This window comes from Colletotrichum paranaense (genome assembly GCF_030867605.1).
Source record: "Colletotrichum paranaense strain IMI 384185 chromosome Unknown Scaffold_7.1, whole genome shotgun sequence".
Taxonomy (NCBI): Eukaryota; Fungi; Ascomycota; class Sordariomycetes; order Glomerellales; family Glomerellaceae; genus Colletotrichum; species Colletotrichum paranaense.
Window position 1 is genome coordinate 629,584 of NW_026848965.1, and position 22,341 is coordinate 651,924.

At 51.8% G+C, this 22,341-nt stretch overlaps 10 protein-coding genes across 10 annotated transcripts; 6 read left to right on the top strand and 4 right to left on the bottom strand.

The window, feature by feature from the left end:
• Window positions 1-429: 429 nt before the first annotated feature.
• CPAR01_09008 (uncharacterized protein) lies at window positions 430-999 on the bottom strand (the record flags this gene model as incomplete). The annotated part of the gene is made up of 1 exon (XM_060493274.1): window positions 430-999. The coding sequence occupies one exon, from the start codon at window positions 997-999 to the stop codon at window positions 430-432; it is 570 nt and encodes a 189-aa protein (XP_060347404.1).
• Window positions 1,000-1,756: 757 nt separating this feature from the next.
• On the top strand, window positions 1,757-2,392 carry CPAR01_09009 (uncharacterized protein; the record flags this gene model as incomplete). Its single annotated transcript, XM_060493275.1, has 1 exon — window positions 1,757-2,392. The coding sequence occupies one exon, from the start codon at window positions 1,757-1,759 to the stop codon at window positions 2,390-2,392; it is 636 nt and encodes a 211-aa protein (XP_060347405.1).
• A 1,005-nt stretch (window positions 2,393-3,397) lies between these two features.
• Window positions 3,398-5,125, top strand: CPAR01_09010 (uncharacterized protein; the record flags this gene model as incomplete). The annotated part of the gene is made up of 1 exon (XM_060493276.1): window positions 3,398-5,125. The coding sequence occupies one exon, from the start codon at window positions 3,398-3,400 to the stop codon at window positions 5,123-5,125; it is 1,728 nt and encodes a 575-aa protein (XP_060347406.1).
• Window positions 5,126-6,091: 966 nt separating this feature from the next.
• CPAR01_09011 (uncharacterized protein) lies at window positions 6,092-6,945 on the top strand (the record flags this gene model as incomplete). The annotated part of the gene is made up of 2 exons (XM_060493277.1): window positions 6,092-6,360; window positions 6,417-6,945. The coding sequence occupies 2 exons, from the start codon at window positions 6,092-6,094 to the stop codon at window positions 6,943-6,945; spliced, it is 798 nt and encodes a 265-aa protein (XP_060347407.1).
• Window positions 6,946-8,024: 1,079 nt separating this feature from the next.
• CPAR01_09012 (uncharacterized protein) lies at window positions 8,025-8,819 on the bottom strand (the record flags this gene model as incomplete). Its single annotated transcript, XM_060493278.1, has 1 exon — window positions 8,025-8,819. The coding sequence occupies one exon, from the start codon at window positions 8,817-8,819 to the stop codon at window positions 8,025-8,027; it is 795 nt and encodes a 264-aa protein (XP_060347408.1).
• A 1,026-nt stretch (window positions 8,820-9,845) lies between these two features.
• On the top strand, window positions 9,846-10,058 carry CPAR01_09013 (uncharacterized protein; the record flags this gene model as incomplete). Its single annotated transcript, XM_060493279.1, has 1 exon — window positions 9,846-10,058. One exon carries the CDS (start codon window positions 9,846-9,848, stop codon window positions 10,056-10,058), a length of 213 nt encoding a protein of 70 aa, XP_060347409.1.
• Window positions 10,059-11,918: 1,860 nt separating this feature from the next.
• On the top strand, window positions 11,919-12,963 carry CPAR01_09014 (uncharacterized protein; the record flags this gene model as incomplete). Its single annotated transcript, XM_060493280.1, has 2 exons — window positions 11,919-12,472; window positions 12,612-12,963. The coding sequence occupies 2 exons, from the start codon at window positions 11,919-11,921 to the stop codon at window positions 12,961-12,963; spliced, it is 906 nt and encodes a 301-aa protein (XP_060347410.1).
• A 508-nt stretch (window positions 12,964-13,471) lies between these two features.
• CPAR01_09015 (Alg9-like mannosyltransferase) lies at window positions 13,472-15,313 on the bottom strand (the record flags this gene model as incomplete). The annotated part of the gene is made up of 4 exons (XM_060493281.1): window positions 13,472-14,399; window positions 14,455-14,582; window positions 14,649-15,034; window positions 15,205-15,313. 4 exons carry the CDS (start codon window positions 15,311-15,313, stop codon window positions 13,472-13,474), a joined length of 1,551 nt encoding a protein of 516 aa, XP_060347411.1.
• Window positions 15,314-19,975: 4,662 nt separating this feature from the next.
• CPAR01_09016 (Skp1 family protein) lies at window positions 19,976-20,674 on the top strand (the record flags this gene model as incomplete). The annotated part of the gene is made up of 4 exons (XM_060493282.1): window positions 19,976-20,042; window positions 20,113-20,210; window positions 20,274-20,444; window positions 20,498-20,674. 4 exons carry the CDS (start codon window positions 19,976-19,978, stop codon window positions 20,672-20,674), a joined length of 513 nt encoding a protein of 170 aa, XP_060347412.1.
• Window positions 20,675-21,804: 1,130 nt separating this feature from the next.
• Window positions 21,805-22,123, bottom strand: CPAR01_09017 (uncharacterized protein; the record flags this gene model as incomplete). Its single annotated transcript, XM_060493283.1, has 2 exons — window positions 21,805-21,853; window positions 21,996-22,123. The coding sequence occupies 2 exons, from the start codon at window positions 22,121-22,123 to the stop codon at window positions 21,805-21,807; spliced, it is 177 nt and encodes a 58-aa protein (XP_060347413.1).
• Window positions 22,124-22,341: the final 218 nt, after the last annotated feature.

Consider the following 22,341-nt stretch of genomic DNA (forward strand, 5'->3'; position numbering starts at 1 on the left):
GTGAGAAATTTGGGTGTTTGATGGGGCCGCGAATCTTTGATAGACGAGAAAAGGAGAAGGGACTCGGAGGTCACTATGACAACCAGCCCTCTCGCATTCACTCATATAAAGCTCAAAATTATCTCTATCTATGCATTCAAAACAACGAAAGCATAACACTATCTAGGAAAACCAAGCATTTAACTCTCCAATCATATATAACGCCGCTTACAATTCATTGCCATCGCTCATCTCAAGGAGACCGATTTAATTCACACTAGCCGGTACTGACAATGAACCTAGAGGAAACATACCGGCATATACTCGCTGCTTATCCCCTTCAAGTCTTGTGGGTCAATATTAAGCATTAATTGTGTAGTGACCGGCGCCGATGAAGCGGCGTATGGGCATACCAATATAGGTAAGTTCAAAGCCTACGCATTCAGAGGCTTACATGCTAAGATACTTATAGAAAAACGAGCTTTCGTGTATATGCCCATCAGCGCTCGCAGCATATTGTGGACAGATCCCCCATTCTGTGTATCCAAGCTTCAAGTAGAACTCCCGCGCGGGGCTTTCTGTTGCTGTATCTAGCAACACCATATTCTTAGCCAAGTTGTCTTGTGCAAAACTCTCTGCCACGTTCATGAGCTTCCTGCCCAATCCCCGGCCTCTATCGCTTTCGGCGACCAACAATTTGCCTATCTCGACCTTGTGCGCGTGCGTTTCCTTAGCATGAGTCACCAGTTGAATTGTCCCAATGGCGTTCGAACCACGGCCCAGGACAAACAGTGTGGTGTTGGGTTGGGAACCATATAGCTGAGCCGACAGTGAATGCCAATATTCTGTAGCCTTCGCCTCAGAGAGAGGTGCGCGAAAGCCGATAGAGGACGAGGCGGGATCGATGTTGACACATGATTGTAGTAATCGAACAAGAGATGGGGTCCACAGTTCTAAGTCCTCCGCACTGTCTACACGGTGCACGGTAAGGTCGTTCGAGTTATCGATGTTCGTTGACATTTTGTGGTGCCGTGCTATATATGACTTGAGGGTGGGCGAATGAACATAATACGCTTGGGAAAGTACGCTGTCGTATGGTCGCAAGATGGGCATCGACGTAAGTGAAAGAGAACATTTATCTATTAGAAGGTGAAAATGGATACGAAGCTCGCTCTGGAATAAAGGGTGCAAGTGAGGGTGGATCTCGCTGATTATGTAACTAAGATCACGTGGCGTGGGGTGAGGTCACGGATTGTTGAAGCCATCACGAGATACGTCTCTGCTTAGTCAGTGGGGTTTACCTTACGTGATTTCTGCACTGATCACCCAGAGTAGGCTTGGTCATTGAAATAAATAACGCATATACAGACATCGATATATACGAGGTCAGCAGGCTGTACACAGGGTTTATAATACGTCTCTCTCTATCCTAGTCTTTCGTACCAGTCGAATCGAGCTAGTACGAGGACCAAACAATGAAATTGAGGCATTGTTTGACCGGCAAGGTCGGAACGGATCAATAGTCTCTTGATATGACTCACAGCCCTGCGGCAGGGCGTAATCACACATCAGGAGATTTTATCGCCTGCCGCCGATACTAATACCATCCAGAAGACCAGCAGAAGTAAACGATCGATCAAATCTGATCACCCAGTCAAGAAAGCTCAAAATTATTTTGAATTAATCTCTTTCCTACTTTACAGTCGCCTACATCTCCATGGATTCTTTACAAAAAGTTTCTTTCGCAGGGGCGGTTCTGTTGTCGAGCCTCATCACCATGTCCTGCTTCAAAGCTCCCAATGAAATTCCGCGCGATGGTTGGAACAAAGATAGTCTCGGAACCTATGCTAGCCCAGTTGCAGCGCGAATTCGTCGGATGCTGGCTGTCAGTATTGGCATCTTCCATGCACTTGTCGTGCTTGGGTACAGCGACAACAACAGTCTCGTATGCCTACACCCTGAGAACTTGAACAACGGACTTTTCACTTGGAACCCTTACACTTCGGTCTGCTTGTTTCTTATTATCTGTATTGGAGGTCCCCTGCGACTTACTGCCTTTGCTCAACTCGGAAGCAACTTCACCTTCAAGCTTGGACCCCCCGACACTTTGACCACGGATGGTATGTATCGATACATGCAACATCCCGGATATACAGGACAAATCGTTGTCATGGTCATCAATCTCTCCATGTTTCTGCGCTGGGACGGTGTGGTTGGATGCTTAGTTCCTCGCGCCCTGCAGTCCGCGTTGAGTGGATGGGGACTCGTTTGTTGTTCGGTCTTTACATTTGGAATCCTACGAAGACTTATGATGAGGGTTAAAGATGAAGAAGAGATGCTCAAGAAGACGTTTGGAGACAAATGGGTTGCGTGGAATCGAGTTACAGCGCGGTTCATCCCAGGCATCTACTAAAGAATCTTATCTGCGTCGGTTCAACACCGAGTTGCTCCAAACAGAGGACCAAAGCGCCACGAGGGGAAACCAATTTGATCAACAGGCCGGTATGAGCTCACTTGGTTTGAAGGTCGTAAATCTTCTGTATTATATTTATTGATCGCGAGAGTTGCCAACTGCATTCCGCTCATTCCTGAGGAGCGATGGTGATGAATTCAAAACCCAAAAGCATTCCAATCTAGATGAGGAAAGGAGGTTAGAATAGATTTGAGGTTTTTTTTTCTATAAAAAAAACGATCCCAACTCATCGCCTGATTTCTTGCCGCTCATCTCACGTCGAGGCTGTGATTAAGATAAATCACGCATTGTGGACGTAGATCATACCCACGAGGCTTGCATAAATAGTTTCTAATCAGTCCCGCTCCAATAAACTTGTTCCGAGCGATACCTGTCAGTCGAAATGAGTTAGTCCAGTCCTAAATAAGGAAAGCAAGACATTCTTTGACCGGCAATGTCGGCACGAAACGACACCAGTGGGGCACGGAAGGGCGTATAAGACTATAAGTGTTCAGCTGATTAGCTGGCCTCACCGTGAGTCAGAACTACTTCGCTCAAGGGAATATACTCAAACTGCAGCAAGCCTCGAATTCTGCAATGGGTCGACTTTCGAAACTTCTCGCTGGAGCGGAAAAGATAGTAAAACAAGCTAATAAGGACTTTCAACAGCCCCAACAGCAGCAGCAGCAGCAACAGCAGCAGCAACAACAATCCACCGGGCACTATCAGCCGCAATACCAACAGAGTCCCAATTATCTAGTGTATCCAACTCCCCAACAAGGCTACCAGGGATATCCCCAACCTCCGTCTCCACCCCCACGACCTGCGGAACTCCCAGGATCGCATCCAACAGCGTCGCCTCAACCAGTGCAATACCAGCAACAGCAACCACGCCCTCATCAAAATCAACCATACTCTTATCAGAATCGACAGTCTCCTGAGGAATTACCTGTTCCAAACACACCAATGAATAGGCAAGCCGACAATCGCCCCAATCCAGGTCACTCGGATATGGCAGCCTGCACTCCCATGCCATTAGGAATCCAGCCCGTGACAGAATGCATTGACATGCCCTTCACTCTACCCCTCTACTGGTTCATCCACCCCGCCTATCCGAATTTCATCATCTGCAATCGTTGCTACCACGATCACATTCTCAACTCACCTTTCCATGACGTCTTCAACCCAGTTTGGCATGAAGACAGCGTAGGGAGACAATGTTTCTTTGGGAACCCTCGCGTCAAAGAAAATCTCTGGCCGATTGCTTTAGCAAACCTGAGTCTTGATGGCATGTTGAACTTCATGGCCACTCGACCCAAGCTTGGCTTCTGTCCGGAAGACAAGTCTCTCGAAGGTAGAGAATGGTATTATCCCACGGATCGACCAGACTCTGGACTGGCAATTTGTAAGCCTTGTTACGAAGACCATTTCAAGCATACTTCCTTCGGGAACAAGTTTAGCATACATTCACCTCCAGGTGAAGCAAATTGCGACCATAATCTCTGGTACATACGCCGCATGCTCAAAATTCATTCAGCAAGCGGTAACTGGATCGCTTTTGCCAACGCATTCTCCAAGAGGTTGCAGATACAACTGTGTCCAAGAGCCCAGGCCGTCTCTGCACCAGATAGGACCTGGTTCTGGTCCTCCCGCGTCCCCTCAGGCTTCTTAGTTTGCGAGGCATGCTACTGGGATTACTTCCATGATTCCCCAGAGGGTCAATCATTTCAAGCAACTCGCATGAGCACTACACAGCTCACGACGTGCGCAATGGGCCAGGTCAACGTTCTTATCCCCGTTGGACGAGCAGTTAGTTACGGCGAGTTTAACATGTTCTGGTATGTGATGCAATCTCTTTCTCAGCAAAAGCCTTGTGATCCGCAAGGCGCAAGTGGTATTGCTTGGTACACACTACAAGACAATCTTCCCGACTTCGACATTTGCGGAGCCTGCATGGCGGGAACAATCGCGAGTATGCGTATGACCCATCTCTTTAAGCCCAAGCACGTCCCGGCCAATGAAACTCGGCTTTGCTCGTTCAATGTCTTTTCTTATCCACGAGCGATGCCTTTGATACAAAAGTTTGCCGAATCAGCCTATATCGACGACTATCGACCACTTAGCAACTTGGTGACGGACCTGAGTGCAGCACCAAACTGTCCCAAGATAGATCGGGATCTCGCTAAGAATCGGAGATGGTGGGGATGGGACGACGTGCACATCTGTGAGGAATGTTATATCCTCGTGGCCAAGAAAACCACTCTGGAGAAGCATTTCGTCATGAAAGGAGATCACGTCGTTGAATCGCGACTCTGCGACCTCTATTCCCCTCGCATGCGCCAACTCTACAAAGAAGCCTGTCAAACGCAACAGCTAGCCTCTTTTCTCGCCTTTGCACAACAACGACGCCAGATCTATCTCCAAACCGTCCCTGAGATGAATAGAATGCTACAAAATGCCAAACACGCTCTTAGCCAAGCGCAAACACTGGGTTTGGCAGCAGTTACATTTAGTGCAGCAGGAAACCTGAACTCTACCAATTTCAACTACGTTGGTTATGGATATGGAAATGCCCAGTTAGCGCAGGCGGCCATGGCGGATCAACAGATGCAGCAGGTTGGAGCTGCGGCGGCGGGACCAGCGGCCATTGCGAGAGTTGGTATGCTGGAGAAGATGTGGAAGCAGGTTGAATGAGGGCTTCTTTCTTTTGAAGTATCTCATGACTTCGATTCAGCTTATTGTTCTGTAATATACATGGTTTCTATGTACATGGGTATAGTTACCTTCCCGTCGTATCTCCCTAGCATAAGGTAGGGATTTGACTGGCAGCTTCACTTATATAATAACCTTCCGTTTTCTCGCCTTGAGGGCAAAACAAAACTTCCGATCTGCTTCGGTCCAAATGGCCAGCGCTCCAGCTTCTGCCCACTGTTCTGCTTCTCCCTTCTTTACGTTGAGTTTGTAGTCTATTAGGTTAACACAGCAGCGTCTCGACCTGCCCGGAATTCCTTTGGTGACAGTATGATATGGTGGTAGGGCTTGAGTGCCTCCTTATACTTAGTCTGGTATCCTATGAAGAGTATTCTATAGAATAGATAATAGAGTATAGTCCTAGGCAAAACCCAGAGCTATAGAGTACGTCTATCAACGATTTGAGTTCCGATTACAACCCCGAATCTGTTACCGAGCCGGCACCTAACCAATGGCCTTCTTCATAGTCCGTTATGAGGTTAGCTAATAAAGTACTTAAGCATGTCTGCGTCACTTGGCTAAAGCGCCAAGACCAAGCTCGGTTGAAACAAAGGCTTGGTCAGTTTTGTTTAGGACGGTTGTTTGACGACATTCCTTTCTATGCCATCACGTGAGGCAAGTTCGTCCTGTCCTCGAGACGCCGCACCCAATAAGTGAAGGCCACGTCCCGCAGGCACGAAAATGGCGCTCAGAACTTTGCATGCTTAACCACGATTGGGTTTTACGAGAGTGACATTGTTCGCAGGCTTCAGGATGCAAGTCATCATTGGCACTGCGAGGTGACGTCAACTGCCAAAACCCTTGTAAATGGCCGCAGGGGCCAGAGCATACAACTACCTAAGGAGCATTACCTTCTCTTTTAACAATTGAAATGAGCAGACCATACGAAAGACCCATAAGACTGTAAACATGAACAACTCAAATCCGCCTATCAGCTCCGATGCCGACGCAGCGTTACTATGCGCCGCTGGAAAAGTTGCCTCGCTGGCTGCTGGGAACCCCCAACTATGGCATCACTATCAAAGAATTTCACTTTTGACAATCACAATGAACTTCATTCTACTCTCAGTTTCCGCTTTCAAGCTATTTAATATCTCTTGGGCGGAGATAGGGAAGAAGAAAAAGAACATCAGACAAGCAAGACGAATGCTCTGGGCGCTCGAACGTCTTTTAGTCATGTGAGTAATTGGTAGTTTCATTGCCATGTCAAACATGGGCTGGGGTGTCCAAATAGAAAGTCATGGATCGGAAGCTCACATCCTGGGTTTCTCAGCGATTTTGCAGTGTCCATCGGCAAGGCCTGCTCAATTCTTTGGATAGCTCGACAGAAGTGTGACGTTCCAAACCCATACTATAACGCCTATGGATACCTCGAGTCTATTGATGGATTCTTCCTCTCACTGGTACATGCAGGCGGTTTGTTCCTTGTTGGAGAACTCGGCCTTCTATTCTGGGGCCAGCCCGGAGAAAGGCAGCAAGTACGAAGCTTCTGGTTCGTCTTACGTCAAGGCTCTCACGCCCTCGGTTGGATGATGGCGTTGGGCGTCGTCGGGATCCAAATATCAATCTCGATTATGAAGCAGTATCATGTCTTGGGACTGCCAGGAGCGGGAGACGTACGCATTGCATCGCAAGACCTTGCTTCAGATGGCATGGTCAAGATCCTGCTCTTCTTCGTCGGGCTTCTGCTATGTTTGCCATTCCAATCAGTAGTGAGACCATTTTCTCCTTCCTTTATCCCAGATCTGAATGGAAATGACTGACCCCTCTTTACCTAGGGAGGACCATGGCTGTGGGGCAATTTGCTCCTGACCACTGCTACTTGGACCTGGCGACTGGCCAGGGTCTTTGAAAAGAAGGGCTTGGGTGAGATTACCCCTCATGTTACCGCATTAATCGTAGACATTTTCTACGCGAGAATGCCAACTGTTTTTCTCTTGGCCATGTTTACCTTGTTCTTGCGACCAGGTCGATGAACGGGCGAGGTATGATTGAGCAGGACAGCTTGCAATTACACTCTCCGACTCTCTCAGACTCTGCTAGAGAAGTTGAAGAGTTGAGGGCTCTTTCCCCCTTTATATAACTTGGCAGAATTTACAGCTTTTAGTATGGAATCACATGCCCCCGTTCTACTAGAGCTCGATGAAAGAAACACCGAGTCCATATGTCCGCTGGCACCTTGTCCTTTGAGGTCCTTTTTTGCTCGTTCATCGTCTACAGACCAATTCGCACACTTGTCATGTATGGCGTTGACATGTGGGACACGACAAGGAACTCTCCCAACACTGGATCCTGTCCCTCCTCTCGGAAGCGTCAATGTCAACTATTTCTTGCCAAAGTACGCGGCTTTTCAAAGTCGAGGGAAGTATGTCTTGTAGTCACATGTCATCGCCCACTAAGGCGCTGGTAGTTGCTTCAATGCTCTTCAATACAGCAAATTTGAAAGGGCCCCGAAACGGTCGAAGGCGGTATCTCAAACTCAAAATAGTCATTGCATGCTTCCGAAAGGATAGTCAGATGGCGGAGAAACCTTGTGAGATGGCCTAGCTGCTTGGCAGATCAACTGGCCGTCAAGGATCTGTTGCGCCACTGGCCAATATCGTCGTACTTCTCCAATAAGACTGAAGTCTGGCACTCTTGAGCCGTACCCGCTATCCCGATGGAACATACCAATTGCCAATCTCCGTATGATTTAACAGATTGAGAATGATGAACGCAACGATGGTTTCGGTCTCTGCGTCGCAAAGCCTCTTGATCCAGCCTTCAGCAGCCCCCCCCCCCGGTTCCCTTGGTGACAAAATTTAAATCCCTGAACCATCCGCTCTGCCCACAGCTCGCTCAATCATTCCACCATGGCCCTTGCGCCGTACGCTCCTCGCGGCGTGCCCCGTGGGAACTTGAACCGCCACTCCAGCCCGCCAGCAGGATCGACGAGCTTACCCCGCGAAGAACCGTCATAGAGCGGGATCTGGCCGTCGTACTCTCGAACGGGAGTCAATCGCGCCAAAGACCGCGCGCCGAGGTCCTCCCACAGCTGGCCTAGAACGCGGGCGTAAGACCTCGTGAAGCCCATGTACGGCCCTCCCCCACCGTACGGCACGCTCGCCGAGTCCTTGGTGTCGACTGCGACGACCCATGGCTCCAGGTCGAGGTCTGGAGCCTTGCCGAAGGTGAAGACTGGCGCATTGAGAAGCGAAGTGAGCGCTGGCTCGTCGATGACAATGAAGACGTCGCGGCGAACGTCGGACGGCCACTGTCCATCCTCGTCGTCGTCGTCATCATCATCATCATTATCATCATCGTCGTCGTATGACGACATCTTGCGGCGAACGAAATTGTCAACCCACCCATTGAAAGCTTTGCGCACGGAGGCGTAATCGGCGCCGCTCAAGACGCTGTAGTTGGCTATGACGGGCAGTGCAAAGGTATCCGGGGCCGTCTCGGCGTGGTGGTCGTCGGCCGGGGCGGCGTAGGCTCGCAGTTTCTCCAAGGCGACGGCCCATTGCGCTTCATCATCATCGACGGCGTAAGCGGTGCGGACGACGACGAAGCCCCATTCGTGGGTGAGGTCTTGCAACGCGCTGCGGAAAATTGGTGATAGCCCGCTGAGATCTTGTGCTTGTGGTTGCTCCTCCATCCTTGGTCTGGCTGGTCGTCAGACTTAAATGGAAGGTAAACGTTTCATTGGCCAGACTGATCTGTCCGTATTACTTTTCCAAACGAAGAGTCAAGGTGGTCGTTGGACGTTGGGTAGCTCAGGTCGATGCAATGCGGGGGGAAAGGGGGGGGGGGGAGCGTGGACACGCGCAGTTCGAGATGGGCGTTGCGTGGGATGAGAGCTCGCCGACTGTGGTATTTATCCACGAGTACATAGAGTTGGCGCGGAATCTGGCTCTCGGCGACGCCCCGTGCCGCAACCACCGTGTTTGAACTTTGACTGCCCGAACCTCCACGTCGGGATGTCTGCCCTGGGAAGCGCTCGACCTCGCTCCACGATGAGCCGACACCGATACGACGGCCCCATCACGGCGCCGGGTCTGGGCGAGGGACATCGTTAACTCGGGGACCCACCCGAGTGAGACCAGCTGCATTGTGTGCAGATACAATGGCAAGAACGGTGTCTTATCTTCAATCCTTGTCAAGATACACGAAACCATTTCTTCCAGCTCTGGACCGGAATGCAAGAGTACAATGAGTACTTGATCGACGTGTTTCAAAGAGAGTGGATTGAAGATATTCTCTGGCTGGTGACAGAGAAGACCGAACGTACGAATATACTGAACAAGTAGCATAACCTTTGCACACTACCTCCGCCCACGTAGTTGTGCTTGATGTTTTTTTTTCCAGCTCAAGGGTGCGTAAGTGAGAGACTTGACACATTCCAAGGTCATATCTACCTTCATTATACATAAACTTTGCAAGGGCTGACAGACTATTTGCTCTTCTCATCAGCCCGTCTTGAGTTTTACTTCACCCCGAATTGTTACTCATCGCTTGGCACAAATTTCGGATGGATGACAGTCAATGAGATAATATTCCAGGAACTGCCTTGTGATACTTATCACAACGCAAGGAATCAAACTCCCAAATATGTTTACAAGATTCCACGGGCGGGCCCCAACTGGATTCTTTGAGAAGCCCGCCACCCCAGCTATATTACATCATGAGCGACATTAAACTGCCCCCTTCAAGTCGCGTACCGCAGCCAGTCTGGTGGAAACGCGGACGGGAGGCACAGCCCGGCGATCAAGCTCGAACAATTGACCGAATCGAGCGCTACGAGAAGAGAGAGGGTCCAGAACTCCCGACCCATCTCGCCTTTCGCCCTCTTCCAGACTCTCTCCCCTCCATCAAACCCCCTGCGATGGAACGCTGACCTGCAACTTACAGGGGGAGGTTCCTCGCCCAAAAGTTCAAGCTCGTTCGCCAAGCCAACCGCATCGCACTCGCCCGTATAACTAGCACAGTCGAAACGTCCAATTGGCTGGCTCGCTTCCATGAAGAAATTCCCTTGGATAATGCACGTTTGAGAGGGTTGGGACGCACGTAGGATCGTCTTTTTCTCTTGCTATAACATTTCATACGTTTTTTCGGCGACATGATTTGGCCAGCCTTTTCTCTTCAAAACCACTTTGTCTGCAATGCAACAGTTCCCCACCGTTGAGACGACGTTACGCTGCCCACCGGCCTTCAAATCTTGCCGCAAATGAGATGCGGAGCGCTGGAGGATCGATACGTCCAAAGACGGGGATTCGGGGACGACTATTATGCCTTCGTCTTCTGCTTCATCCTGTCCTGAAAGATAAGGGGACCTCATCGAAAGGAAGGCGTCTCTTCTCGAACCTCTAAACGCCTGCCAAGCTTCCTTCTCCCCCGCGCTGGTAGCCCTGTGTGCCCTGTGTGCCCTGTTCTTGGCTCTGTCTCTCCACGCTCAACGCGCGCTTTCCCGGGAGTCGTTAGGCCCGTTGTTGGTGGCTGACGAACGGGGCTGAAAAAGGGGAGGCCCGTGGGCGAGGAAACGCCTTGTGAGGTAAAAGGTAAAAAGCAGTTTGACCGTAGCGGCAGGCAATAATAAATGAGCACGAAGAAAGTGCTAAGTGAGACAGTGAGAAACTAAGTGGGTGACTAGCAAGCGCGAAACTCCTTCCCACGCGCGCTGACATGATCCGGTCAACTCGGTCGACTCAGTTACCCGTCCCACCAGCTCGGCAATAGGCTCTACACGCGAGAACTGAGCACCGAGGAGGAGGGAAAGTGACAAACTTTCAGCTTCACTGCACGTTCGAGGGTCAGGAATCAGGGTCAACCTTGATTATCCCTCTCTCGTCAAAGATACCCGTACAGCGCGTATCGACCGTAGATCATACCCCGTTCTTCATCGATCACACATCCCACCGCCTGCATGAGAAATCCCACCCCTCCTCAGCCCGAACGGATACATACAAGGAGGACCAGGAAGCAGGCCAGCCGATTTGCCAAGCTATCCCGAATAAGGCACAAACCACCGGGGCTGAGAGGAGAGAGAAACCGCGCCAAACTCGTCGTATTAAACTATAAGCTTGCCCCCCGGGCAGGGGGGGGGATTCAGTCCATCAGCGGGACTGTGGACCATAGCCTGTAAGGTAGTTAGTTCCTCGCCAGCCCGTTTTTTGCTTTTTTTGGTCTTGCTTACAGTGCTTACCTCCATTGTTCTGGCCTTCCTCCTGGGGTTTTAATTTGTATGCCGGCAGCCCTCTCCCGTTCTTCCCTTCACGCTTCTCCCCTTTCGCTCTTCCTGCTTATTTTCCCATCTCCATTCTTCGCTTTCTTTCCACACTTCCATCCTACAATACATACCCTGGCTCACGCACTTGGCTGGACTCGGTTGTCTTCTCCGCAAACAAAAGGGGGGTTCTAACCTATTCGCATCGTACGGGAATATCTCTTGGCGAACACACATCACTTACAACAAGCTATGGGGTTTTGTTTCACCAAAGTTCCTTCACTTTGACGTCCAAGAGAACGCACCTCTCGGACTGAGGGATTCAGGCAGACATTTTGCAAAAAAGAGCGAGGGAATCTCACACGCAGAAGGAGGCGCAGTAAGCTGGAGCCTGGACGGAGCTAAGAGGAGACAGAGAGAGTCTGAGGGACACAGAACAACAAAAACCCACATAATAGTCTCCTCTCTCTCGAGGAGAAGGGGAGATCGGCCATGGAGGGCCCAAGGCCAAGGGCATCCGAGAAGTTTCTCAAAATGACGGCCCCAACAAACAACACAAACACAGCGGCAACCTCATCACCCGCCGCAACATCAAACCCACAGTACCAGAACCAGCAGGTCTACGAATCCGGCCTCGAAGTAGCCGAGCCAAACGCCTGGAACCGCACAAACAACGACATCCACCTGCCCGAGGTCTCCCCATACAACCACTCGGAAGCCAAGACCACAACCTTCCCCGAGGTCGCGGACGACCCTTTATCGTGGCACCACTACCACAAGCAGAACCCCAACCTCGAGGTTTCGTCCTCGCCGTCCGTCGCCTCCGCCGCGCCGTATTACTATGCCGCCGCGGGCCAGCAGCATCCGCCTGGGTATCACAAGCCGCCGCCCGGGTCGCCGGGGTACGGGTCCGGATCTCTCGACGGGGATGGCTCCGGGAAGGGCAAGAAGGCCACAGTATGTGGGATGCGTAGGAAGGTGTGCTACGTCGTCATGGGGGTCGCTATCGTCCTCGTCGTGGCCGCCATCGCCGTCGGTCTTGGGGTAGGGTTGGCGATGAAGAAGAGCGAGAACAAGTCTTCGTCAGGGTACGTTCACACTTTTGTCTCTTCACAAATCATCCCCTTTTCATCTCATCCCCCCCCCTCCCTTTTGCCATTTCATCCCATATCACTCAAACAAAAACCACGTACCCAAAAGTCTCACCAAACTAATACCCCAAACCAGCAACTCAACAACAACACCAGCAACGTCAACCGCAAACGCAACAATCACCTGCCCCGCCGCAGACAACGTAACCTACAGCTCCCCCGACGCCCCCAAACGCACATTCCGCATGATATGCGGCCACGACTTCAACTCGGCCGACGGCGCCACCGACCTCACCTCGGAGAACGCAACCACCATGGCCGCCTGCATCGACCTCTGCGCGTCAAAGGGCGACGACTGCGTCGGGGCCGGGTGGGGCGATTACTACGGCAACCACGTCTGCTGGATGAAGAGCAAGCTGGGGACGATGAACGTCTCGGGGAATTGGTATTTCGCTGTGGATGTGAATAAGACGAGCGTGGCGGCGTGAGGACTATTGCTCGGCAAGGAGTTTGGTCCAGTTGTTCTCGTCCGTCTAGCTGCGTCTTGATGATATTAGGGGGTTACGGCACATCGCCATCGTGCCTAACCCTTCTCAAAAGACGACACAAACGGATCCATGTGGGCCAGGTGGTCCCCCGGCATATTCCTGGATGAATGCCGGCGAACTCGACGAGGTCTGGCGTCTAACGAAGCGCTTGGTATGCGCTGTAGGCTGTTCGCAGACAAATGATGGGATGGAATCGGAACTGGGGGAGCTCCCTAAAGAATGTAAAGGGTCTCACAAAAAACAGAGGCCTTGTGTAATGAAATCAAAATTGGCGCCATCGGTACGGCGCTCGAGATATTTATGGGTGTTAGTCACAAACAGGGACAAAGAAAGGACCACATCACATAGTCACGATACCATTTGCTTTCGAAGGATCGAATGCTTTTCAATCATCAAAACGTTCAAATCTTTTCATTCATTGCTTTTGAGTCTCCTCCACAACCCGCCCTCACTTGCAACTCTTCGTCACACGCCAGGCGACGAGGCCACGTCGGCCAATCACCCTCGTCAGGGTGTTCCAGATGCCGTCGTCTCCAAAGTCGAGGTCGTCTAAGTTCAAGTGTTGCCTGTAACGCCATACCTCGCGGAATCGTAGGCCTTTCAGTCCCTTGTTGGGAAGGTAGGGGTCTATCCACGTCGCTGATGCTGGTGCGATCAGATATGTCCCGTTCTTCTCCTTCAAATACTCCGAATTGCGTCGATCCGCCGGCGTGTCGCAGGTAGCCAACTTGGTCAGCTCCTCGAGGAGCGTGTCGCCCTTCATACCCATCACGTCGCGTGTCGTGAGGACCTCATTCTTGCCGTTAAGAAGCCAAATGGGTGGCGTATAGGTCTTCCACCAGACGGCCTGCGTCGCGTCTGGCTGCTTGCTCAGGAATACCTGGCCCGGCACGATACCGCCTTGATGGTAGACACCCATGAGAATGCCAAAGATCAAGTTGAAAGCAAGCCACACCCCGATCCACACGCGAACGACAGTCCGATTCTTCGGAAGGTGCACTGATGAGAGGATGAGCGGGACGGTGGGCAGCAGGAATCGTGCTTCCTGGTGCTGGAAGATAGACAGCACAAAGACACCAGAGATGGCCGAGTAGAGTCGTAATGAGAGGTATGGCTGAGTGAAGAGCAACATCGCAGCTGGGCCGATCAGCATGGGAATGTTGACCAGTAGGTGCTGGTACCAGGGGTGCAACCCATGCTGCGCAAGGTTGTCTGTGTCGATGTTGTACATGAGGTTGTTGAGTGGTGTGATGACTGGCCGTGAGATGAGGTCTGCCCACTTGATGGGTTCAGGGAGGTAGAATGCCGTATCCAGGGTGATGGCGACCAAGGTAGTTGTAAAAGCTGCCAACACCATCACGGCGAAGGACATGGGTCTGGTGGGTTGTTAGTGGGCGGTCCCCTGATGTCATGGTGCCTAGACGGACGTACCTATTCAGAAAATGGGGTATCAAGCGAAGTCCCGGAATCAACAAGAACGCCGGGAAAGTAATTCTATTAAACAATCCAAAGACGGCCACTATGCCGAGAATCGTAGAAGCAAGAAGCGATGATTGTTGCTGTCACAATCGTTAGTTAGCTTTCACATGTTGGTGCCCACAAAATCGTGCCCAGGGGGTCCTTACCGGGCTCTCGACAATGCGCTGAATCAAGACCAAGCACCAAGCAACGACGAGACACTCCACCGAGTTGGAGAATGTGTGCGTCTGGTACGTCCATGTGACATAGGACGAGGCGACCAGTAGCACAGCAACGCGACGGTGTCGTGGAGAGCTGATGAGCTCATGAATGGCCCAATCCTCCAGCACGAAGCTGGTGACGAACATGAGGACGCGAAGGGTCCAAAAGACTGCGATTGGGGGGATCTCGCCGTCCTTGCCGTTACCGATCCACAGCCATCTCAGCAACATCATGGGCAGGCCGTAGACGGGCCATAAGGGGAAGACGCTTCGTATCGGGTGCTCATTCGTGAATTCCCATGTGTGCCGTACCGGGTAACTAAAGATTTGGCCTGCGCCACGCCGTTAGTATAGGTCCTATTAAACGAGAACGAGCGCCTAAACTCGATCCGAGCTATGAGGTAGGAAGCTCCATGACGCCAAACCGAGAGCTGGGCACGCTCTACCCAGGCAACGGGATGCAGCAGCTGCAAAAAAAAAAAAAAAAAAAAGCTGAACGTACCTGCGATGACCTCTGGGCCCTGGAAATTCTCGTCGGGGTGCAGGTAGCTGGGCGACAAGGCGAACCACAGCCTGACCAGCACCAGAAATAGGTACGCTCTCCGCCACATGACTCCAGGTGCTCTCGATTATTATCTGGTAGTAGTTGCTGCGCGTAGCTCGGGCATCGGTTCGTGATCGAAGGCTGAAAGTAGCCAGGTGTCGAGTATTAGGCGGAGCCAGGCCAGCGGGAGGTTCGTTGCGAAAAGGAGGGTATGTCGCAACGTCGCATCATCAGGAGGAGAGGCGCATCTACAGGAGCCAGGTATGCGATGGTTTGCCAGGCGCAGCAGAGGTCAAGGAGGGAGAGGTGGGGGTTAAAGTACGGTAATGGCAAGAAGAAGGATGGTCACAGAGAAGGGAAAAATATTATCATTTGCAAGGTGAGGCCCGGTGAGGGTGGTGGGAGAAAAGCAAAGGGAAAAGAAAAGAGGTGCGCAGGTCGAGGTGCGACTAAAGCAAGGCAAGGCCAGGTAAATAAGTCCAAGGTCAGGTAAGGTCAGGTAGAGTGATGGTCAGGATATTTTTTGCGCGGACTCGGGTCGAGAAAGTGACTGAGTGTCGCTCCCACGCTCTGTCAGCCCGCAAGCGCACCCGCACCCGCACCGCAGCTCTTTTGGACCTTGGAGGGGACTTTGCAGGGTTATGGAGAAGGGAGAAGAGATAACCTTGCTCTTACAACCTGGTCGGTACGTGTATTTTGTAAGCAGCGTAAGGAGCAGTTCCCGAGCAATAGGCCCAGAACTATCCATATGAGGGTGTATCCGCAATCTCTGAGACTACTTTAGCGGGCACATGGCCCCTGCTGAGGCTGCTCTTGCTTCTGTTTGGTGCTTGGGGCATTTGTTGTTTGATTTCTTGCCTTTGCAAGTTCCCACCAGAGGAGCCAGGTGAGATGAGATGTGAGCTCAGGGTGTGACTATCTCACGGAGTGAGGTCTGCTGAGTGCTACGTACCTACCTACCTTAGGTACCTAGGGATGGTAGGTAGTTGGTAACTTGGTAAGTGAGGTGACGGGAGAGGAGGAGGGATGGATGGATGAAAGGACTGCAGGAGGGATGTGTCAAGGTTGGGAGCTCCAATGATGGGAGAGTCTAAGGACCAGGGAGGTAAGGCGGGTGGGCGATTGTCATTTCCTCCCAGGTTGTGGGCAGTTGCAACTGGCAGCTCCCGTCGTGTGTTTGTTCCTTCCCTTTTCCCGACTGTATGTATTCGTACCTTCTTACCCGGTGTAAGGTAGGTACCGGTATCCGTACGAATAAGGAGGTACCTTCCTGCCACGTCTGGGAGAATAGAATGCTTATTCCACGGCACACTTCAGGTACAGGGATCGCCAACCCAGCTCCCAACACACACAACCCTCCCGTTCCACGGTGAAGCGAAGCGTCACGCACGAGTCCGCGATGTGGTTGCTGGCTGGCAGAAATCAAAAGAAAAGAAAACCGAGCCCGACTTTTGGAGAGTGTGCGCTCCCGAGTCCGCTGCAACGGCCCCCTGTTCCCTGCCAAGCTCTTCTCGCTAGGACCTTCAGTTGGGGGCGCTAACCCCTAAAACGGGCAAGGCAGACTGCCACCGACCAGCACCTGGGACTGAGAGGGTGCATGCCACTGCCAGCGTGGCTCATAGGGCCATCACCACACACAGAAAGTGTCCAGTCAGTACGTGTATTGTGAGCGAGGTGGCCCCATCCAAAGCTTCTACTTCTTCCATTCTCTTCGTCCACCACTCCAAACCCTCGCCAGGGGACACCACCCCCTTTCCCCGGACAGCCAACCAAATAATACCAACCCAGTCAGCAGGTTTCTCGAACCACGTCTTTCCATCATGTCTTGCTGTCATTATGCATCATTCCCCATCCGCCCAGCATGGGGGCTGCCTGTCAACAACTTGCTAACTTTTGACTTTTTGCCAGTTGGTGACCGGATACTTGTCTACAACATATCTCTGGGAGTCGCATCAAACAAAGCCATGCCACCCGTCCCTAACGCTCTGTCCGTTCGTCTGGTGAAAAAGGCCGATATTGATATCAGACGAACGTAATAATGCCAATCCCGGGACGCCATCTGCGCATCCGCGGTCGTAGTCGCGTTCGCCCCTATGGTCCGCCGACGGAAGCTTCGGGATCGCAGGCCCCATCAACATCCGGCGCTATGAATTGCGAATCATTAAATTTCACGGACGCAGGCGCGCCGCCCACTCCCACTGGCGCGTCCCCATGAAACCGGCCCAGTCACCATTGATGCATTCCACGCTTTGCCCTGTTCCGAGAGATTGGGTCCTCACGTACATGAGCAAGCAAGATAACTTACAGAGTGCCATCTGTATCCTGAAGCAGTACACTTCCTCTGCACAATCAGAGGACCAGGAATGTTAGACCATATGCCGCCATCTTCAGTGTCTCGCACCATCAGATTGGCGTTGCCCTGCTCGCGCGTCGCGGGGGTTCAGATCCGTGGAGAAGACAGGCTCCCTAAAGTGCTTGCAGCTCGCTTTCGCCGTCGGCCCTGTCTTTCCGTGTCCACACCCTGGCCAGCTCCAGATTCTTGTCGGACATTTCCTTCGATACGAGAGCTTGGTACGAGAGCTTATCCACGACATTTTTCGTATACCTTCAGTTGATGCCATTCTGGTCACCCAGCAGTGAAGGCAAACCTAGTCGCTCACTCCATGAACCGAGACAGAGAAACAAGGAACATCACAAGGAAGGTAGGCACCAGACGCCATTAGCAAGCATCGACCCGGGAGCGTTTTCGACTTAAGGCCATCCGCTGAGAAGCATTTTATTCACGATGCAACCATTGGCAAGAGGAGACAGTGCTCGTCTCCGCAGATACGGCACTCGCAGGAATAGACCTTGGCGTTACCTTACCGGCCGTCTCCACCGCCCCCGGTTCTGCCTTGCCGGTCTCCTCGGCCGGCCTTTAGCTTAGCGGCGACGAGGTTCTGGTCCGAGTAAGGTATGCCGGCATTAATCGTCTGTCCGGCTCCGAAAACTGGTTTGTCGCTTGCGGAGAGATGCCAAGCAACTGCAGTCTATTGCAAGAAGTCTGTATCAGGTCGCATTGCACCAAAGTCCGAATCCTGTGACCTTTGAACTTATCACTCGGTAATTCGCGAGCCAGAGATTTGGATTATACTGGTTTTCCTCTCTCTAAGTGTGGCAGAGCGGGAGAAAAGAACGATGCTTGGCCGAATCTAGCTTCCTTAATCACGAGACCCTCTCAGCAGGTATCACCTCAGAGGTCATGGGATAACATATAGATCTAGCAGGCCCGCCCTCGCTCCGGATGTTTACCGCCATTCTCTTCTATTCTAAGTTGTCTCCAAGGAAATCACAGGCTACCTCCCAAGCTGATCTCTTTTGACCAGCGTCAAAGTACGGCATCCAGGCTGGCTCAAAATCTTATGTTGAGCTTCGTCTACACAAGGTACCTTGACCGCACAGGCAAAGTTACTAGCTTAGGGTAAAAAGCCCGAGGGAACAGGAAAGTTGCTACCTTAAGTCCAGCAATATCGAGCTTCCCTTTTTCCTTTCTCTAGAGGGAATCTGACTGCCCCTTTGAAGCAATGCCTTTGTGAAAACTCTTTCAATGGGCATCACCTCCGGGGGTGCCTAGGCCCTCTAGAAGATAAGGCACAGGCTGAAGCTTACCTAAGGTGCCTGGGTTGTAGTGAATCAGCTTGATCGGAGTCCTTCAGGCTACCTCGGAATTTGCCTGGAGCCAACGAGGAGGATAGGTACCTAGGTAGCAGCACAATCTGCAACAAGGAATAATATGGTATAACTTCTGGACTTTTGCTGCTGATGCCATTTTTGAGTCTTTGCAAGCAGCAATGAGAATCCCTCGTACATCATGCCAGGGAGAAAGAGAGAAGGGATAATATCTGTTCAAGCTTACAACATCTCTTTGGCTAGGATTACATAAGGGGGCCATCTGTGCCTCCGTCCTTGCTCTTGCGCACAAAAGTGAGTTGCACTCGGCGAAGAGTCACCGAAACTGTTTTCAGCAAGGTAATGGAATTCAACACCGCCAGGAAGCTTCTGCCTCAGGCTCTTCTTGCGTGACACTTTCTTTTCTCTTGCTGTCTTCCAGGTTGGACGAGAGGGGATTGTTCATTTCCAAGTCATGTCCATTGATGTGCTGTGCCTTTGCGGGTCCACCGACTCCATTGAGGCCTTCTGAAAGGCACCAAAGGGTAGGTACCTCGAGCCATATAGAGTTCTCCAGGCAACAGATGTAGAGACCCAGGAGTACAAACAGGTCCCGCCGCCTTGAACCAATGAAAGCACCTTCCGCCCTCACCTCTGCCTGCTGCTCCCTCAACTTCTACGGGTAGCGACGCTCTCTGCCTTCCCACTTCTCCACAACCAACAGCCTGGCCGCCCCGACCCTCAAAACCGTCCAACCTAACGTCTGATGCAACAAAAGCCATCTCCGATCACTTATTCACTACTTCGTTTGTTCGCCTCTCTCCAATCAAACAACTGTCGCCGGTCGCATACAAAATCTTCACCTTCTCATTCTGTCTCCGAATCATAAACGTAAGGCCTATATAGTCCCGGCTCCCGCTGCTTCCTTCCCCGCCGGTCGACTTCTAGTTTCCCCCACCATCCTCCAGAAACAACTTCAATACTTCGATCAATCATCACTAGTCAACCATCGCCGTCTACCAACTCCAAGCTGACCGCTCCAAGATATTCTACATCGCAGTTACCCAAATTACTAGACAAAATGGCCGCCGAGAAGAAAGACGCCAAGATCTGGGTTCAGTCCAACGATAACATCACGATCCCCGTTGGTACGTCAGACCCCTCCTTCCGCCCGCGAGCTCGGTCTTGACCAGACCCTTGCTAACGCATCTTGTCTAGATCGCGTTGTCGCTGAGCGCTCCATGCTCATCAAGAACATGCTCGAGGATGTTGGTGATGATGCCATCAGCCAGGAGAACCCCATTCCCATTCCTAACGTATGTGTCGCCGCCTCTCGCCTCTCGACCGAATGATCGACAAGCGCTGACATTTCCTCCCAGGTCAACGAGGCGGTCCTTCGCAAGGTCATCGAGTGGTGTGACCACCACCGCGCCGATCCCGTTCAGACCGCCGATGACGAGAACGATGCTCGCAAGAAGACCACCGAGATCGAGGAGTGGGACCAGAAGTTCATGCAGGTCGACCAGGAGATGCTCTTCGAGATCATCCTCGTATGTTGCCCGTTACTGTCACATGTCCTTGCATTAAGCTAATATTACGACAGGCTTCCAACTACCTGGACATCAAGCCTCTCCTCGACGTTGGCTGCAAGACCGTTGCCAACATGATCAAGGGCAAGTCGCCCGAGGAGATCCGCAAGACCTTCAACATTACCAACGACTTCACCCCCGAAGAGGAGGAGCAGATCCGCCGCGAGAATGAGTGGGCCGAGGACCGTTAAATATCACGACAAATGAATTGGTGGAAAAGAGCCGGAGTCTGGGTTAAACTACTCTTCGGACATTGCTCTGCGCACCTAATGTGTGATGCATCGTACTCCGGCGTTTTGACGATCGCTCATTGATTCGTTTTTCGGTTACCCTGGAAAGTTTGCGGGTTGCTCCACAGGTCAGGAATTCACGTCCCGTATGGAACGGGACGCTTGGTTGATGAAAGGCGCTTAACACAAGGTCATCCATCCCATGCGCAGCAGTTATGCGTGCGTCCCAGTTGATTTTGCTACAAATTCATAGCAAGGCAAAGAAGTTTGATTTCGCGTCTAAAGTATTGACTTGGTGGTCGGTGATATTGTTGCGTTTGTCCATAAGATCCTTTGGAGGTTGCGACCAAATCAGATATCGAGGTCGGCTGCCTGTATGTGCCCTGGGCGGAGGTGACTTTAATTACTTTCGAACATGACACAGCAAGGCTGACGACCAAACCTCACTTGGCTCGTCATACCATCGACAAGGGCTCGTGATTCGTCAACAGTGAGTCATTGGAAACTGGGAAGTCAGATGGCCGTGAATAACTCGGGAATCAACGTCACTATGGTGTGCTAGGGTAGACCTGCTCGAGCTTGAGATGCTGCCAGTGGCTTCTCAAAACCAGGGAAGGCATCGCGATGGCCTGATTGGAGACCACAAATGGAGGCTCGGAATCAGTACCTGCCGGTGAGGGCGAGGAGGTACTCCTCGATATGCATCGCGGTCCTTCGAGGTGTCGCATCACAACATGTACTGAGCGAACGAGAATGGTGAATCGTGGGGGCCTCATCTCTTCAGAGGCAAATTTTGCATTTCCTTTCCCTATGACCGTAACATGCAATACGTAGAGTCTAGCCGAACCGGGCATCCATTTTGTTTCCCCTCCATTCCTGTTTGTCAAAAAAGACTTCCCCCACGAATTCAGGACTCGAGCCAGTGGGTATTTGAGTCCATCAGAGTTGAACCCCTCCCCATTTGATGTGAAAGGTTTGCTTCCCCCAAGTCGAGCGCGGCGTCGTCGTTCGGTCGGCGGCATCCATGGTTTTGATATGGAAGTCCCGCAGGATAGGGTAAGGGATTTTCTTGAGAGAAGGAGGCGAGGCGTTTAGATGCCGAGGCGGGTCTTGCGCCAGTGACGACGCTTCGCGTTGTAGCTGTGATGGGGATGTTAGTTTTGTGATGTTTGGTGGGGTGTTGTTTCTGCCATGTGAAAGACTCCCTTCGCGTTTTGATCCGTTTCGAGATCGAGACAAAAGAGAGGCTTTCTGGGAGGAACAGAGGGAGGGTGTATCGTACCGAATAGTGTTACCGGTGCGAAGGCGAATCCATTGGGGAATGGGGCGGTTCTGCTTCTGCGCCTTGGCGAGCTTCTGCTTCGTGCGGAAAGACTTGTGGCTCTGTATCGCGGGGGATCTTGTCAGCATTCTGCTTGTTTGTATTGGATTTCCTCGTCTTCCTCTCGTTCGCCTTCCTCGATTGTGTTGATGATGTTTGCCCCTCACTCCTCCATCGTGAACTCCGTCCACAGATGACGCATTTTGTCGTATCGCGTGGACGCAATATGTCGGTAGATTCGGTCGAGGGGAGACATCATCATCGCGTCGAAGAGGGCCGTTTGAACGAGAGGGCGAGCGAAGGGGCG